The sequence below is a fragment of the Bombyx mandarina genome, chromosome 09, assembly GCF_030267445.1.
Source record: "Bombyx mandarina strain Sakado chromosome 09, ASM3026744v2".
Taxonomy (NCBI): domain Eukaryota; kingdom Metazoa; phylum Arthropoda; class Insecta; order Lepidoptera; family Bombycidae; genus Bombyx; species Bombyx mandarina.
Window position 1 is genome coordinate 3307020 of NC_143216.1, and position 20005 is coordinate 3327024.

The window sequence follows — 20005 nt, forward strand, 5'->3', positions numbered from 1 at the left end:
GAAGATGTTTATTCGTGACCGGCAGAGGTTATTAACAATGTCGAATTTAACAGGCTGAAGAATACCATCTATACTTATACTTATTACTTATTTACTTATAATATTATAAAGAGGAAATATTTGTTTGTTTGTTTGTTTGTTTCGAATAGGCTCCGAAACTACTGGACCGATTTGAAAAATTCTTTTTCCATTAGAAGCCGACATTGTCCCTGATGAACATAGGCTACTTTTTTTTTAATTTTTTTAATTATATTATTTTGGTTTCATGTGTGTTTTAATGTTTCCGAAGCGAAGCGAGGGCGGGTCGTACCATATAAATTTAACATTATAGGATTTTTTTTACACTCTCATTCTTCTTTCATCGTTCATGAATAAATTATTAGTATGAAATTACGTATTTCTTCCAAAATTTTGTACCTACTGCGGGATTTAAAAACTGCTATTAGCTGTTGACTGTGGTCTATAAGAGTTCCATCCCATTCCCGTGGGTGTATTAAAAGCCAATTAAGAGATTAACCGGAAAATGCGCAGCACTGATCTTAGAGTAATGCAATCGTAAGCCTTCAGTGAAGCATTTATTGGTAGAGAGGAAGTCCGCTTGGGTAAGAATCATCATACTATTTATATCTTCCGAAAACTATTCCTGCGTTCCGATTAGAAGGGGGCAGCAGTGCCATAAAATACAGTTGGGACTTTGATTTCACGTTCCGCGCAACTTTACACCAGATGGATTTTTTTACTGGTGGTAGGACCTCTTGTGAGTCCGCGCGGGTAGGTACACCCACCACCCTGCCTATTTCTGCCGCGAAGCAGTAATACGTTTCGGTTTGAAGGATGGGGCAGCCGTTGTAACTATACTGAGACCTTAGAACTTATATCTCAAGGTGGGTGGCGCATTTACGTTGTAGATGTCTATGGGCTCCAGTAACCACTTAACACCAGGTGGGCTGTGAGCTCGTCCACCCGTTATCTAGTTTAATTTAAAGTTCGCAAAGGGCCAATGTGCACGTTTCCGCTTACCCCTTTAATAGACGTTCCTTTAAAAGTCAATAACACCTAAACATTGATTGCTGTAAGTTTTTCAGAACAGAAGACACGTAGCATATGAAATATTCAGAGCTACCCCCGCGCCGACAAAGGTTTTACGGCTGTGCACTTTTCAGGTCAGAGCACGTGAACAACTGTAAAAATAGGGACAACTGTCGTTCGTCGTGTGAGACAAAACGAAAATATGTTCTATACAGTTTACATAAGACATCGTTTTGTTTTGCAAAAACATATTATATTGTTTTGAACGAATTTTACGAAATCGAGCGTGTGCGATGTTAATATGATAACCACATGTTTTATTGGACGCCTATCTGAATCTTAGATTTATTATAAAATATAAAATGTACTATATATTGGCTCTATAGCTTAGAAATAAAAAATATTCTATCTTCAATGAGCATTTTCTTTAATTATACGAATTATGTATTCCTTGGTGAACCCTTGGTAAACAAATTAAATTGGGTATCAAGTATACGTGTCTGCTTAAAAAGAAAAGAAAGGTTTTTTTTAATTACCCGTCATTAAAGCCTAATAGTCATTCCTTAAGATTAGTTAAAAAGATTAACTCAATTTACTGAGTTTGCGTGCGCAAAGTCAATACCAGATAATAATATCTAAGTAGAAAACGGTCGTTAGAAACTTTGGATATTTTGGTGCTTAAAACAAATAGGACGTCTTGGAAATGTTTGAGATTTAAACAAAATTCGGAAAAAAAAACGTTCAACTATATTTTTTATAATGTTTTCATTGCACCGTACGTAAGAGACAATAAATAAATCAACTGACGCACGGGGTCAACGGTCTCGAAGGAACTTAATTAGTGGAGGGGCTGCATTGCGAGTCAACGAAATAAAAAATTAGGAAAGCATAAAGTATATTTATTCAATTTTCGTAAATTAATTCGATCAATAAAATATTTTGTAAAAAGTTAAAACTTCAGTTAACAGAATATTGAAATGACTACGCGACACCTTAGCCGTTCGTGACTTTGAAAATTTTACAGTTTCAAAATGTCTTTAAAAATGTACTAATTAATTAAAAGTAATGAAAAATAAAAAGTTAATAATTTTGTAACAGTATTTTTAATTACAAATATCACAATGTGTCACACAAATGTCACACACTCATATAGACACAATGTGTAATTGTAGTACCAATATTAAATATTGAATTGGAACAAGCTATCCCAGAATCAAATTAAAAACGGGCTATTGCACAGCTTCAGAAATAGCTAGGCAGGATGATGGTATCTACCTAAGCAGACTCATACATGCAAATAATAAACCCTATATTATGTTACACATTTTGTTATGACTGCTACAAAGTTGTGTGCCTGTCTTTTTTTTTAAATGGCTTCAAGTTTTTTTAAAAACTGTAAGCTTTTTCCACAATATTTAAGTAATCTAAGTAATATTGGATAATGCCAATAGCTTGGTATAAGTTAGCTACAAGCTATATATAGGCCTTTCAGTCAATGGACAGAAATGTCGCTGGGTTGTCCCCATCTGTCTAGCCGATAAACGTGGGGTAAAACGGGTGCTTGAGTGAAGATGGAAATGTATATTGTAAGTGTACCCTATACAGAACTAGGGGGTTCGAAGCATTAAAAATTTAATGTTTTAGCTCCGAAGAATTATGTTTTTTTCCATTTACCAAGCTCTATGTAGCGTTACTTGCATGGACCACACTTTTTTTAAATTTTAGTCCAGTTATTTAGTTCAAAATGTTTACAAATTTTACTGGTCGTAGGGCCTCTTGTGCGTTCGCACGGGTAGGTACCACTACCCCGCCTATCTCTGCTGTGAAGTAGTAATGCGTTTCGGTTTAAAGGGCAGGGCAGCCGTTGTAACTATACTGAGACCTTAGAACTCATATCTCAAGGTGGGTGGCGGCATTTACGTTGTATATGTCTATGGGCTCCAGTAACCACTTAACACCAGGTGGGCTGTAAGCTCGTCCACCCATCTAAGCATTAAAAAAAATTAAATACAAGAATCGTCATCATTAATCTCTCTTTTGATTCATGAGAGCGATCGTGGAATTGGTTGTGTGGTTTCTAAGAAAGAAGCTGATACACAGACAGCAAACCACAACTTGACGTTATTATTATTTAAAGATGATTTAAAAAATGTTACTAAGATAACTGTAAGCTAACAGCTTTATAAAATAATCCTAAACTAGAATTTTCTTTTACGTTATGACTACCCAAAATATACATACGAGACAGAAACTAGCTTCGTGCACTAGGCCGATGAGGAATTTTTGAGTGTTTTCTGAAAAAATCAAGTCTCGATACTCTAAATTAACTAGCAACCTGCTATTTTATTGCTATTTCAACTTAAAGGCATTAACAGTGATACAAGTCATACCTTACAACTTTATAGTCCGTCATCGGATGAGCTATCCAAGTTCTACTTATCTATGAATACTTATTCTTAAAGTTTAATAAGAAGAAAAAATAATTAAAACTTCATACGGCTTCTTGCAGCCCTAGTTTATCGATGTTCCAACCAGCGGAGTGGAAGCGACGAGGCAATCAGTCGCAGGCCTCACGTTTTCTATCAACGCTCAAACGGGACCGGATTCTACAAATGTCGACTCGGCCCTCTGATAAGTTTATTTTTGAAGAACATCAACCGAAGCGATGAAATGGATTTAAGGAATATAGTAGATTAGTCAGAATGATGAGTTTTGATTTAGATTTGTGTGCCACTGTTGATAAGAGATCATAATGCTATTCGCTAGGAATCAAAATATCTAGGTGATATTTGATATCAGAATGAAAAAAAAGTATGTATTATCAATATATAAAAAAAGCATTTTACAGAAGTATGTACGTATGCTTTACACAGGTAATTTCAAAATAAATAAAAACAAGCTTAATAGCAAAACGAAGTAATACTCTATTTCAATTTTTTTTCAATCCTGTTAATATTGGTTATGACTTTAGAGCAAAGCTATAAATTTGTTTTGATTTACATTTGTGTGCCACTGTTGATACGAGATCATAATGCTATTCGCCTTCAAATACAGAAAGCGATTTTCATAAACATAGTTAGAGAATAAATTCGGGAATAAAAGTTTATTTGAAAATATTTAGGTGATTTTTTAACTCAGAATGAAAAAAGTATGTATTATCAAGATTTAAAAAAGCATTTTACAGTGCTATGTACGAATGATTTATATACGTAGTATAAAAAAAAACACGCTTAATAGCAAACCGAACTCTATTTCAGTCTTTTTTTTTCAACCCTGTTAACATTGGTTAAGATTTTAGAGCAAAGCTATCAATTTGTTTAGTTTTAATTGTATATTGGTCTGGGTCTGCGGAGGGACTTCGGTTCCCTCTGTATTTTGTACCGTATGTTCCATGGGGAGTGCTCTGAGGAATTGTTCGAGATGATACCGGCATCTCGTTTTTACCATCGCACCGCCCGCCACCGGAGTAGAGTTCATCCATACTACCTGGAGCCACTGCGGTCATCCACAGTGCGTTTCCAGAGATCTTTTTTGCCACGTACCGTCCGGCTATGGAATGAGCTCCCCTCCACGGTGTTTCCCGAGCGCTATGACATGTCCTTCTTCAAACGAGGCTTGTGGAGAGTATTAAACGGTAGGCAGCGGCTTGGCTCTGCCCCTGGCATTGCTGAAGTCCATGGGCGACGGTAACCACTCACCATCAGGTGGGCCGTATGCTCGTCTGCCTACAAGGGCAATAAAAAAAAAAAAAAAAAAATATATATATATTGTAATCGGATGTCGAAGTCGGGGAACATGACCTTTTAAGATTCGTATGAAAATATGAAGCTATTAGTTAACTTTTTCCCCTACCTATTATGTACCTAAGGGGCTATTGGAGCTACGCTACGGATAGGTGAGGGCTAGGAAGAGCTCACGGGCTCAAACTGAGAGAATTCGATGACACTAGCCCTAGCAGGAAGAGAGCTTCGCAGAATCTACCACCGGATTGGAGCTGCGACCCACTGAGAAGATCCGGCGAGAGACTCAATGGGCTGTATCTATGGGATTCAACGCAAGCCTAAAAAATATATATAAAATATCATTCAATTCGAAGATATAATTTTTAAGAACGCATGACTGCTTCACGACACCTATCAGTGGAAGCTCAAAATACACCCCACTATGAAAAATTAAATAAAACAATTAAATGTAATTAACGCAAGTCTGTAGTCACATTCGTATCGTTATGGACCCAATTACCGAACGCATTATATTTATATCTATGCATCGTATCACTCTAGTATTAATGTACTGACCAAAACTATGCTATAAAAAGCGGCAAGCTATAAAACGTGCTTCGACTGGTAAGCTGTATGTCATTACATATTACGTACGTACATATGTCATTATATATTACGGTTAAAGCCCCCGTTCGACAATTGAAAAATAAAAAATCTTTATTATCTTATTCAAGTAGAATAAATAGACTTTATTACGTATTAGTTAAGTATCAAATTCTATTGGCATTGGCACGCCCGTTTAGTGCACAGCTTAGTAACGAACGTTTAGTATGTTTAAGCATAAAGACTAATAATAATACTATAATAACATCGTTTGCCATGGTTCGGCCAGAAATGAAATCGATTTTTTTTTGTAGACCCATTAATAACGAAGAAAGCGAATAAAAATATTATTATCGCTTTATCTAGGAGATCGCAACGCTTTACCATGTACAGCAGAGCAATATACGCTATTCTTTATCGTGGTAAGTACTTTTTAGCGGAGCTTTACTGCGCTTAACCACGATATCCAAGATGGGTAAGTGCGTTTAGACACGGCAGGCGTGGCGAATACATGACCTTGTCGGGTCGAGATTGTAACAAAGCTTTGTATTTCTGACCTTATTTTAAACGTGATATATGTATACAAGAAATAAGGTAACATTCTAGACGTAGTAAATTGAACAGTAAAAACTTTTTTATACAGCTACATTTAAGGGAAGCATATCCAAAAAGTTTCGGCGTGAAATATCACGTTTCCAATGATGATGATTCATCCGACCGATTTCGGCCATGGCGACCACTTTGACTCCTATCCGTCGATTTGGCGCTCGTGCGCTCGAAGATGGCTTATATAGCCTATCTTCGCGGAAAAACTCCTTGCGCATTGAGGGCACGTAAGCACGCCGTTCTCATAATTATAGGTTATGGCAGCAGGTGGGCGGGCCTTCAACTGGTCGCGTTTGTAATCAAGGTCAGCTTTACGCTGATCCTCGAACTCGCGTACTTTGCTGTTCACCATCCTGCGCCATTCTGGCCGCTGTGCTGCCAAGCGCTCCCATTGAGAGGGCTCTATATCACATCTCTTCATGTGTCGTTTCACGACATTCTTGTACCCCAAGAGCTGACCGCCATGCTTTCGCTTGCCATCCTGCAATTCAGAGAAGAAGATGCGCTTCGCCACTCTTTCAATATAATAATTCTTTCTTCTTCTTACACGTCTCCAATAGAAATAGATAGACCTAACTCTACGGATTTCTATACGTTTTTTTAACAAAAATACAAATGTTTTGTGAAACGAGTTAAAATACGTATTAGCCGTAATGCTTAAAGTAATATTCTGTTGCTGATGAAATAGGGTTATAGTGAGCTGACGTGCATATGTACCGTCCACAGAAATAAATCAATAATCTTGATATTATTTCTGTGGTACCGTCATATTTCTGACGCGAGACATTCGTCTGTCCTGTTTTGTAGGGTAGGGTAGGAACATTCATTGTACAACAGATACTTCGTCCTCCTCTCTCAAAATGAATATTGGCTCTAAAAGCCATTTTATATCATTACAGAGTAGAGTGCTATACCAAAACACAGCTTTGAAAAAACTGGCACTCGGCAGTCGGCAGGCAACCTACCATTAAGCTTTTCCTGAAAAGCTTGGTGAAAGATTGATAGATAGGGCACCTTGCAAGCCCGCACGAGTAGGTACCACTACCCTGTCTACTTCTGCCGTGAAGCATTGATGCGTTCTGGTTCGGAGAGTGGGGCAGCCGTTCTTATAGTGCGTTTCAAATAAAAATGTGCACGTCAATGACCTTGATCTGTCAAAGTTCGGTAAAAAAGTATGGACAGCAATAAAAAAAAAACTATTTTTAGTGAATTTTTTGCATAATTATGAATACTATTAATATGTTTGTTTTAATGAACCATACACATCTATATAATTTTCTTGATATGTTGATTGTTGAGTACTGGTCGAGGTAAATTAAACATGAATTTAGATTAAATAAAAAGAAATCCCACCTATTTAAAAATCAACGCTGCAACACTGTCGGGCCCAACAATCTATGGATGGGCGACGACGATGATTACTACTCACGCAGTGGGATGAGTGAAATCGGCAAACTCGAAGATTTGGATTATGAATTAATATTTAAAAATTTACCTTTTTTACTGACTTTACCTATTTTTACGATTTGACAGCTATGACGTCACAATATGGCGCACATTCTTATATTGAAACGCATTATACATTCAATATTATATAACTGAAACTTAGGACTGATGTCGATGAACTGTGGCTGTGAAACCCTTCAATATAAAAAAATAATATGATCGACTTTTAAATCAAGTAGATACAATTAAATTATGTATTATTTCATATTTTGTACGCTTGTATGTTTTGCAAAACGGCTTTTTCTCGCACGTACAATAATATTGCACGCATATTTCGCTTAGATTAATGCGAGAGAGCACCGAGTAATTAAAGCCAGACTGGGCCTATATTAAAACAATATATTAGTGCTAAAATTAAATGTCACAGATTCAAGTTTCTATTTTAGTTTACGCTCAATATATACCATGCTAAATATTCGAAATTATAATAGGAAATTTTGAGGAATTCACTTTGAAACAAATGTGGTTTTTATTTTAGATTTTTATTGAGTACTGTGCAACGGTTCTTAATGAAATAGAAGGCAGGGATGTGATTCACTGCGAATTTCAAGTTAGTGTACGTAGAGCTTATAATTGCGAACAATTAATAAATATTCAAGTTAATTTACAAACAAGTTTTCCGGAGTTTTTTATTTTATTTGTGATCCATAGTACATCTTACTATCGTTATAATACCAAATTTGTAATCCACTCTCTTTACTTTAACCGTGAAACAAATAAAACGCATACACTCATGTCGGACAATACGAAAATGAAGATTTTAAATACCACAAGCAGGTAATAATTTTTTCTGCTAAAATACGTACATATTACAAATTAAAAAGTTGCTAACTAGCGTTTCCGATCTGGTGGTAGATTCTGCGAAGCACTGCTCTTGCTAGGTCAGTGTTAGCAACTCTCCGGCATGAGCCGCGTGAGCTCGCCTATAAACGTTAGGGTGAAGCTGAAATAGCCTCTCAAGGCTATCAGCATAGCTTGGGAAAAAAAATTGCTAACTATTTAATGTCATGTCGGTCACGAGCTCGTTAACCCGTAAAAACGCCGATTATTCATTTAATTAAACAAAAGAAACTATGTACATTAGAAGAAACAAAAAAAACATTCAAAATACTTGCATTTAAAAGCAAGCGTGCTCCATTATAATTTGACATTCGTAATGGGCTTGCCGCCCGAAAGTAAATTTTACCGTTGAAATGAGACATAAATAGCGTTATCGGCGTTGTGCGAGCGTGACAGAGGGCAAGGTCGACTGAATTGGCGTGAGGAACGGCAGTAAAACATCGAGCCAGGAATGGAAATAATTCGGATTTAATTATCGAGACAGAGGGACGGATTCCACATTTAGAAAGTACAGAAAACATTTTAGAACAGTGATTTTGTTTCGTTGTTGACTGCGTAATGTGTACCAAACTAAAAAAAAAATCGATGTAGAACTTGTGTACAGTGTGCTTAGTGCCACTTTTTTAACGTTCTCTATAGCGTAAAAGTTAGCTCATATTTGTATGGAATGGGATCGTTTGCGTACGTTTGCTGGGGGAGTGCTCTGAGGAATTGTTAGAGATGATACCGGCATCTCGTTTTTACCATCGCACCGCCCGCCACCGGAGTAGAGTTCATCCATACTACCTGGAGCCACTGCGGTCATCCACAGTGCGTTTCCAGAGGTCTTTTTTGCCACGTACCATCCGGCTATGGAATGAGCTCCCCTCCACGGTGTTTCCCGAGCGCTATGACATGTCCTTCTTCAAACGAGGCTTGTGGAGAGTATTAAGCGGTAGGCAGCAGCTTGGTTCTGCCCCTGGCATTGCTGAAGTCCTTGGGCAACGGTAACCACTCACCATCAGGAGGGCCGTATGCTCGTCTGCCTACAAGGGCAATAAAAATAAAATAAAAAAACCTTTGCCACTAGGGGCGCTGTTCCAACTGCATACAAAGGTTAACTTTTACGCTATCGAAAACGTTAAGAAACTCGCACTAAACACACAGGAGATAGAAGCTATGCTGTAACTTTCCGTAAATGCGCTATCGCATTAGAAAATTAAGGTTAGACATCTTAGGTAGCGGGTAAGGATATCTATTAGATAAAATTCACAAAACACTCGCGAAATTTATATGAGTGGTGTTTGGGGATAGGGTTTTCCCATGACACAAAGATGTCAGGCGGTTTTTCTCTCCAACCCTTTAAAGATCAAGATATAAAAAGATTGGAATTTGGAAAGACTTCGTTTCTTGATTGGAGTTTAATAATTGGTTACTGGGTAATAAATTGGGCTCTGAGCGAACTTACACATCGGTTATCTTTGGCGTTTTCGATAATTGTATATAAAATCCGATAGCTTAATTGTACCGCTGTTACAGATAAGACAAATTTTAAGTGAATATTAACTGATTGACAATCTGAATTGAAAAACATATTTCAATCATAATTTTCAAATACTAAGAAGGAAGGTTTCAATTTAAAAAAAGGTTTCATAATTAGTTCAGCATATTTGCTTGCTTGTAAATTTTATCACAATAAAATATGCTTCAACGGTATCAAGTCGTGAGCAAACAGAACGGCCTCATTAACTTTTATTAGTTTTGAGGAAGAAATTTCGTTTTAAGGAACATTGGACTTTAATGGGGCTACGTAAGGGTTGATTTAATTGTAATAAAGTTGAGTGCCTGCCATCTCGTAGGTGTACTCAAGAATATATTCGTTATTTACTTTTATTTCTGCTAAAAATTCAAATAAATCAAAATTAGCTTACAATACAACAGACAGTCATCACATTAGTTTTGATAAATAATTGCTATTACATCTGAGTAGACCTCATACAAACAGTAAATGACCAGTATGCTTGGTGTGAGTATTTTAACGTTCTCGATAGCGTAAAAGTTAACTCAAATTTGTATGGAGTTGAAACGTTTGCCTACGTTTGCCGCTAAGAGGGCTGTTCCAACTGCATACAAAGTGTTAACTTAAGCATGACTTAAGCCCGCTGATGTTACTGGAGGCCGCTAGTAACAAGAGCATGCCGCGCTACCTTGATTCATATGTCATTGGAATAAGAACTAATCTGCGCTACAAAATTACTACACCCCAAAAATAAGCAGGACGTATCACACAACACTATCTATTAACTCTTAATTTGTTAGTAACAAATCTTGTATTATTAGCACATAATGTATGAACAACGGTATGAAATGGTATAAAACTTGTCTCCTTCAAGACACGAAGAGTTAAAAACAAAAGATTGCCACTTCTAAAGTACCACAAATCACGGGGTTGTCATAATAACAGGGAAACGCGGTAGTAGGCAGAGGACTAACTGTAATAAATCACTCAATATATGCACAGTGGATACATGTTGCAACTAAAGAATTTTGAACTCTACGTTAATGAGATAAAGATGAATATAATTTTAAGAGTATGCTTAAAGATTTTTGAGTTATTGAGCATATAAAAGTAATCTCTATTTCAAAGAAAACATGGTTGTCTTTTGAAGTTGACAAGAGCTTAAAAATACAGATAAAACTTTTTGATACAGAGGATTCAGTGTTGAGTTATTGTTGAATGTTTTATTGTATAAAAAATTTGTTTTGTACATGTATTGCACATGTTAACATTCACGATAGTTTAGTAAAAATATGTATCCAAATTCAAAGTACATATTTGTATTTATAAAGCACGCTATAACAGATACTTTTTCTAATAACTTTTTATTAGCCATGGCATTTAAAATATAAGGTGTTAAACGCTGTACTATGGGAACCATATACACTGATATACATATTTACTTACTATACCTTTAGATTTATATTCGCTGTCAGAATCGAGTCCACGACCCGCGGCTCGGATTGTCAATAGTCCCATTTTCACGGATCGTTTGAAACCTCTGGGAGCGCTCCGAGGAATTGTTTGAGATGATACTATCATCTCGTTTTTACCGTCGCACCGCCCGCCACCGGAGTAGAGTTCATCCATAATAACTGAAGCCACTGCGTTCATCCACAGTGCGTTTCCAGACATCTCTTTTGCCACGTATCATCCGGTTTTGGAATGAACTCCCCTCCACGGCGTTACCCGAGCATTACGACATGTCCTTCTTCAAACAAGGCTTGTGGAGAGTATTAAACGCTTGGTTCTGCCACTAATATTGCTGACATCACACGGGCAATCAAAATAAACCTGATAGCGGATTCCTTTAAAAAATACACTATAATATTATTGTTTGACAAAAAAATAAAGACAAACCTATTAAGTTCTTTTAAAAGTAAGCGATTATCGTAATGACTTTGAAGTATACGCTGTGAACGGGATATTGCTCGATACTGTGTTATTAGAGACCGCATATAATATACACATCACGTCACTAAAGAAACGCCATAACTTTAAAGATACGTTTTTCGAGTATTCTTCATATAATTCCGGCTTTAAATTAAGTGTGACATGCAACACGGCACTACATTAATATACTACTTCTAGGAATCAGAAGCGGTGGATTAAAAAAAAACCAATCAGTTTAAAAACAATTACAATATCTTTATTGTTTTTATAATTGACTCACAGTATTCGCTAATTAAATTTTTACTATGAACAAAATTATAGAAAGTTCATAGAGACACATTAAATAGGAGTAACTAAGAGTGAATTATATAAATCACACGGCCATTGAGACGTGTCAAAATTCGCCAAACCATTCGCTCGCTTTTTATCGTAAGTTTGTCTACTGTTGGTCCTAAAACTAATAAAGCTTCATTGAAGTACCCAAAACACCGCAATCGGATAATCGAAGCGCTAACACTATAACACGAACAAACAAGCAATAAATCGACAAATCACCAATATTAAACATTCCAAATCGATGCCTCCAATGAACACTGCTCTAACTCCAAATTCGTAGGTTTACAAGAGGAGAGTTTAAACGAAAAAAGTTGGTAAAATCTTTATTATTGTAGATATATTTATGGTTTTTTCTTGTGTAACTAGCTGATTTACTCTTGCTTCGAACCCCATCAATAATGAATTTGTAATACTTTTAAAATAGTGAAGCGATTTGCGTGAAAAATGAAAATTTCAAAATTTTTAGTTAGAGTAGTGTTCATTGGAGGCATCGAAATACAACCGACGCGGCGAAATATCAATCAGGAACAGCACATTCTGCGTGCTGAAAATAAATATTTAAGTACAATAAAACTACATTTCGCTTTGATTATCGCATGAAATATGAAATTATGCAATTAATAACGAAATCCACTCGAATTACGAAATCTCTAATTATTAAATCAATTCATTAGTTGAAACTACTCGTGTTTTATTGCACTTTAGTGGTACTATACCAGATGTATTCCGGAATATGCTGACAACAACTATACAAAATTTCAACTCAATGTTATATGTATACGAAACACAACGGACGGACACGAAGAAAGAAAGCCACTTAACTTATTTATCTACTATATTAGAAGAAGTAGATTGAAAATTCCTCTATTTTCAGTTTACAAGACTGAAAGTAAAATATTAGAATTCTTGAATTCTCAAGTTGAGCTCTTCTCAGCCGCACAGTCATCTCTACGCATAACTAAACACAGCCCGTGTTTAAACAGTAGCTTGGTAGTTTTTACTGAATACCCGTTTAAAACAATAAATAGGGTGTCGATGTTCGGAGCGTTTTTTGAGAGAATTATGGTATTTTACGAATTTCATATCCGGCTATTCGATTCTTCGATTTGTAGTTTATGTTCTTTTTGCCATTAACAGGTAGAGGTATTAAGTACTGGAGTTACAAAAAAAAATTACGTAAAGACCTATTGGGACATGATTCCGAAGTCTGAATTGTAATTGTAATTGAAATTGTTTTTTTTTCCTCCCTAAGCTCATAGCCTTGAGAGGCTTCGTCAAACAGAACGCGTAATTAGCGCGCGTCAGAGCGCTACGGTATGACGCTGAGATGTGTTGTACTACTATGGTAACATAGAGCGCCAGCGCTATAATGGTAACATACCATACCGTCAAACAGAGCGCCAGCGCTATAAGCTTATAGCGCTGTCGCTCTGTTTGACAGTATGTTACCATAGTAGTACAACACATCTCGGCGTCATAGCGCGGCGTCAGTTTAGCGCACTGACGCGCGCTTATTACGCGTTCTGTTTGACGAAGCCTTTAACTAGTAAGTGAGCTCACGGGGCTCAAACCTGACGTTGTTGCCAACACGAACCCTGCCGAGAGCCGTGCTTCGCAGAATCTACCACCGGATCGGAAACGCGACCCACTGAGAAGATCCGGCGAGAAACTCAGTGGGCTGTGTCTGAGGATTAATTTACTCGTCGAGCCCTTGAACCGAGAACGGTGACCGGTGCTTGAGGTACCTAAAAGCACCGTTAGTGGATCGGGAGGATCCGATATGACGTGTTTTGGGCGACGTCGACTGCTTTCCATTCTGTCCGCAGGATCGGGAATGTAGTTACCGGCGGCCACGATGAGAGGGTTCTCGTGTCGTGCCGCTTTATCGAAGTGGTTGTAATTGTAATTGTAATTGTATTACATCCACTTCAAAAAAGTATGATGTTCTCAATTCGACCGTATTTTCTATGTGTGTTTTAGGTGAGCCGATTATGATGAATCCATTTGAAATATGACGCTTCCCGTGTCGTCTCTTTTAAATTATTTTTAATCGTTAAAATTTTATAGTGTTAATTGCTCAATATTTTGTAACTCACCCATAGTGGTGCAGAGGGCTGAAGCTGCGACGCGAACGCCATTCGGAAAGCATCTCCCACCAGCGTGTTTAGTTCCTCCGCCTGTTAAAAATAAAATAAAAACAATTATTTTATACCAGCGACACGCCCTCGCTTCGCTTCGGACTGTAATTTATTATTGATTTCTCCACTATTTAATGGTGTTATTATACATATAAACCTTCCTCTTCAATCACTCTATCTACCAAAAAAATCGCATCAAAATCCGTTGCGTAGTTTTAAAGATTTAAGCATACATAGGGACAGAGAAAGCGACTTTGTTTTATACTATGTAGTGATAATTACCTTCTGTATTTTGAATTATAAGAATAATATATATTATGTATATATATGTAGAATAGGGATCGCAGCGCATTAAATAAAACTTCCACTGTTCCAAAATCTTCGGTTATAATAATAATTTAAAAATTAATTAACACTTTTATTACGCCTTGCTTATTCTTTAACAGTCTTCGCCATCTTTCTTTTCTCTGTAATTCTGTCTGTCATTCTCTTGTCTCTGTCTTTCCGTTTTCTCTCACCCACATCTTAACGCTCCGTTCCACACTCTTTTGATACGTTCCATTCTTACCAATCCTACATATATATAGGCTCATTTAATAATCAGCCTACACGTGATCGTAACGCCTGCAACAGCGTCTAAATATTGGGAGCTCAAATGTCAAAATCGTGCTAAAGCCTATTGAATAATAGCGTTTTTAATGCACTTTTATTAACTTCATACGTATGTGAGTATGTTTTTTTTTGTTTTTTTTTATTGCTTAGATGGGTGGACGACCTCACAGCCCACCCGGTGTTAAGTGGTTACTGGAGCCCATAGACATCCACAACGTCATCCCATAGACATCCATAAAGTATAGTTACAACGGCTGCCCCACCCTTCAAACCGAAACGCATTACTGCTTCACGGCAGAAATAGGCAGAGTGGTGGTACCTATCCGCGCGGACTCACAAGAGGCCCTACCACCACTAATTACGCGAATTCTAATTTTACGGATTTCATTTTTATTACACGATGTTATTCCTTCACCGTGGAAGTCAATCGTGAACATTTGTTGAGTACGTATTTCATTAGAAAAATTGGTAACCGCCTGAGATTCGAACACCGTTACATCGCTCAACACGAATGCACCGGACGTCTTATCCGTTAGGCCACGACGACTTCAATTCAATGTACCTGTGTTATACCAGTATTTTAAACAGCTAGACCCGCTATTTATTTTAATATGAGTATTCTTATAATACCTAGATGTAGGCTCATTACGTTGACAGTCAAAACGAAAATTTCTAAATTTATTTCATTATAGAACTTTATGCCTTTGTCATTCATGAACACGTGTTTGATGAGCACTTATCCTATAATCCCTACTAATAAAAAATCTTTTTTTTATGTATTTAATTCAATATCTTCATAATTATTACCCCAAGTATTGGAATTATCGAATTTAGTACTGAGAGTAATAAAACGCTAAGCAAGTCCTTCGTTAATTTTCGACCAGATCTTCCGATCCCCTGGCGGAGTAAGAATACAAAAAATGTTTAGAGGAAGGTGGCACTGTCTTTAACAAATCAACGCCATCGCTCCACGGGACGCGACAATATAAACGAGACCGTATCTGGAGCCAGTAAATGTCATATTTGCATGTTGGTTTAAGGATACACCGGGCATCTTTAATACTTCGAAAGTCTCCTAAAAAGGTTGATCCCGTCCGATGTTTGTAAACTTTAACATATTTTACGAAAGAGCACTGTTTTGCGTCTCATTCGCGAAGCAGCTGCCTTTGAGTTGTTAGGTCTCCTTCAGAGGCGCTCGAGCCCACTGAGTTTGTCGCCGGATCTTCTCAGTGGGTCGCGTTTCCGATCCGGTGGTAGATTCTGCGAAGCACTGCTCTTGGTAAAGCCAGTGTTAGCAACGTCGTCAGGTTTGAGCCCCATGAGCTCACCTACTAGTTAAGGCGACTCTGATATAGCCTCTCAAGGCTATCAGCTTAGGTAGAAAAAAAAACCAGAAGCGCTCAGGCAGCTGTTAACAAATCCCATCCCTCCTGAGCCTTTGTTTGCCTATCTGTCCTGGCGAAACTGAAAAGACCTCCGGACCACAAGTAATCCTACCTTTATAACAAAAAACTGTTCTGCGTATGCAGTAGAAACTTCAATCAAATATGAGGCTTTCACAATAGGCAATACAAGTTTTGGCAACATTTCGCACCAAATGAGATTGAGCTGGGCTTAATCTCAGTAATTATTGTAGGAAAAAGCCACTAACATACGCTAGCATGCTCTGAAAATAAATAAATAAACTTACAATCCAATTGCAGCGCTACCTAACGGGTCCAGTCGTAAATCTAAGCCGTACTCAAACACACACAAAACAATAAATCAAAATCGATCCAGCCATTAAGGAGGAGTTCAGTAACAAAAACACGTGCAGAAGAATTATAATTATTATATTAATAATGAATGACTAGATGATGACCGAGCTTTACTGTTTTTTTTTTTTTATAACGCCATCTTGTTGTGTCTTTAAAGCGGTTAGTTGCCATCAATAAAAAAAAATAGCATTATTATTCGCCAATAGATGTCGGGAAGAGTTGATTATTGAAAACACGAATAAAACAACATTTTCTGAAAAAAATCGTAGCAATATCGATTTATCGCCCCCGAAATCCCCTGTATACTAAATTTTATGAAAATCGTTGAAGCCGTTTCCGAGATTCAGATTATATTTATTAATATACAAGAATTGCTCGTTTAAAGGTATAAGATTGTAGTCTCAGTGAGATCATTTATCGTATAGACGAATGCTTTATCCATAATTAGATCCCAAAATGTTGTTAAAACATTCACAGTGAACTTGGCATAAACAGTCATTTTGTTGGGGTTTTGGTTTCATTGTCTGACGCTAAACCTAATTTACAATCAATACTGACGGTGATTAACGACTTCCTATTTCCTAAATTAATGTTGTCCTTTACTAATTTGTGGGTGGGCGGAAAAGTATAAGTCGTTACAAGTGCGTTCGCATCACGCCCAAGGGAACAATCCAACATCGCTTCGCTGAGCATTTAGTTAGAATCAACTGTCTAAGGAAGATTTAAGGCGTCTTGAATTTGTTTTATAGGCTACAAAATGTGAACTAGCCTTTCTTGTCTCAATAGACGGTCAAAATTGTGTAATGCAGGCTTAATTATTGTTACATGATATTCCTTCAATATGGTACCGGTCACAAGATTTGTTCTTCGAGTTAAAATCATCATTTGACATGAGTTCAGCAGGCGTTTTACGCATTACGTCATAGACGCTTCCAATATTTAATGATTTATCACAACAAAAGTAATCTCAAAGTAAAGGAAGTATGCATTATTGTCAAATGTGAAAATGCATGATTTTAGAAAAAGGACTCTAAGTCATAAAGCACAAAGGTCAATAAAATTTACTTGACGATTATTACTATGCTGGTGCCTTTCTGTGGGTGTCAGTGATATGTGGGAAAGACAGGCGTCACTCGCCCACATAAAATCGTGACGTGTTAAGCTGCGGTTTTGTTCATAAACTTAGCGGGTTAGCGTGCTATAAAATAAATCAAAAACAATAAAATAAAATTTAAAGGTGTCTCAAGATACTGTTAATAAATAAAACCTGTTAATAGAAGTAACAAAAAGCTGGACTCTGCGCAGAGAAATGTCCCGTAGTCAAAATGAACGTTAAAAAACCGAAGGTTCTTGAGTAAAAGTCTCACCACAAATATTGTTGGTGTAAGCTGAGAGTTTTCGTAGGCTGTGTAGCCATCCAGAACTAACATTGTTCATATATTGGGCGATTCATATAAATATAGACAATTAGGCACAAAAGTACATAATTTTGTAGTCAAAAAAAAAACCTTCCATATACTTTTTTACGCAGCGGTCGACGTAATATAAATTTAGAAATCTGAAAAAGGTCGTTGTATGTGTCAAAGATACAAAAGTGTTTTAAACTTTTTTCCTTGCTTGTGCTCTGATCTAACTTATCTAGTGAAATTTTTATAATTGTAGGTCAACGGAATGCGCCCTATTTTTATACGTGGCATTTGGATATGGATATTTCTTTTCATTGTGTTGACTCAGAAGCTTGACATTTTTATAATTTCCTTCCATCGTAAATATTACTATTTAATACCACTTTCAACTCGATACCAATAGACATCCATACCTGAGAAAAACAGCCTAAATTGTAGGACAAATAGATGAATAGCTAACAAAGTGACCCTATAAGTGTAATTTTTCTGTGGATCGAAATCCTAATAAGTAACTTGGTAACGTCAGTACATTTTACATAACCCCATAACTGTTTAGGTGTCCTGCTTACGCGTCTTCAACGCGTTAGTTCCAAATTCTGGTGATATTTTAAGACATAATCGTTTCCGCTTTATTAACGTGAGAGCACCTTAATGGATGTAATCTCTCCGGGTGTCGCTAGAGAAATATGAGAACAATCGTATTAAACGGTATTTATTGTTTAAGCGGGTGATCAGTAGTTTTAAAATCGTAGAAAGATATTAATATATCTCAATTTATTTAAACGAATACATGTTAATGTAAATTAGTTAATTCATTGAACTATCAAACGATAAATACCGATTTATAAAGATTATGATGGTGATTGGAAGACTTTGTATGAACATTTGAAACCAGACGGCTATTGAAATACAGAAAAGCCTCTTAAAGAAGTCACCTACTTCACCATCACCGTAATCAGTTGCTCTTGGCAATCATGAGCAGTCATGGTCATGTTTTTTTTTTTTTTTTTTTTCCTACCTAAGCTGAGAGCCTTGAGAGGCTATATCAGCGTAACCCTAACTTTTGTAGGTGAGCTCACGGGGCTCAAACCTGATGACGTTGCTAACACGAACCCTAGCAAGAGTCGTGCTTCGCAGAATCTACCACCGGATCGGAAACGCGACCCACTGAGAAGATCCGGCGAGAAACTCAGTGGGCTGTGTCTGAGAGTTAATTTACTCGTCGAGCCCTTCGTCGCAAGCGACGGGTTCGACGAGAACGGTGATCGGTGCTTGAAGTACCTAGAAGCACCGTTAGTGGATCGGGAGGATCCGAGATGACGTGTTTTGGGCGACGTCGACTGCTTTCCATTCTGTCCGCAGGATCGGGAATGTAGTTACCGGCGGCCACGATGAGAGGGTTCTCGTGTCGTGCCGCTTTATCGAAGTGGCGCATGGACGCCGACTGCAGATACTTACTGATGGACTCTAAGTCCAGGTCGTCATGGAGGTCGACGTTCCTGACGAACCACGGGGCTCCGACGGCTATCCTGCAAAAACGGGATTGAATGACTTGGAATGATTTCAAGTGTATGCGGGCCGCGTGAGCGAACACTACACTTGCATAGGTCATGACGGGGCGTATGCAAGTTTTGTAGAGTGTCACCTTATTTCTAAGGGACATTTTACTTCGCCTACATATCATCGGGTAGAGACGTCCTAGAATGAAGGCGGCACGGTCGCGTACCGTCTTAATGTGGGGGCGGAATGTCATCCTACTGTCGAGGGTGACGCCTAAGTATTTGACCTTCGGGGCCCACGGTATGGGCTGGTCGAACATCGTGATCGGGCGAACGGCGGGGGCGGGGGTATTGACGCGTCTAGTCGGGAGGGGGATGCTCAGCGTGGTGTTCGGAGAGCGACCCCTTTTGAAGAGCACCGCTGTGCTTTTCGTGGGGTTGATGTCGATGCGCCACTTCCGGAACCACTGTCCCATGGTGGTAGCTGCGGTCTGAAGTCGTCGATGAAGCAACGCCTTCTT

General features: G+C 37.8%; 1 protein-coding gene across 3 annotated transcripts in view; it reads right to left on the bottom strand.

The window, feature by feature from the left end:
- The window catches only part of LOC114240815 (EGFR adapter protein), a 316447-nt gene that overhangs the window by 12076 nt on the left and 284366 nt on the right, over positions 1-20005 (bottom strand). For all 3 annotated transcript variants that reach the window (XM_089729671.1, XM_028171504.2, XM_089729672.1), the window contains one exon: positions 14169-14249. In XM_089729671.1, coding sequence (XP_089585797.1) covers positions 14169-14249 — 81 coding nt within the window. The remainder of the gene's footprint in view (positions 1-14168; positions 14250-20005) is intronic.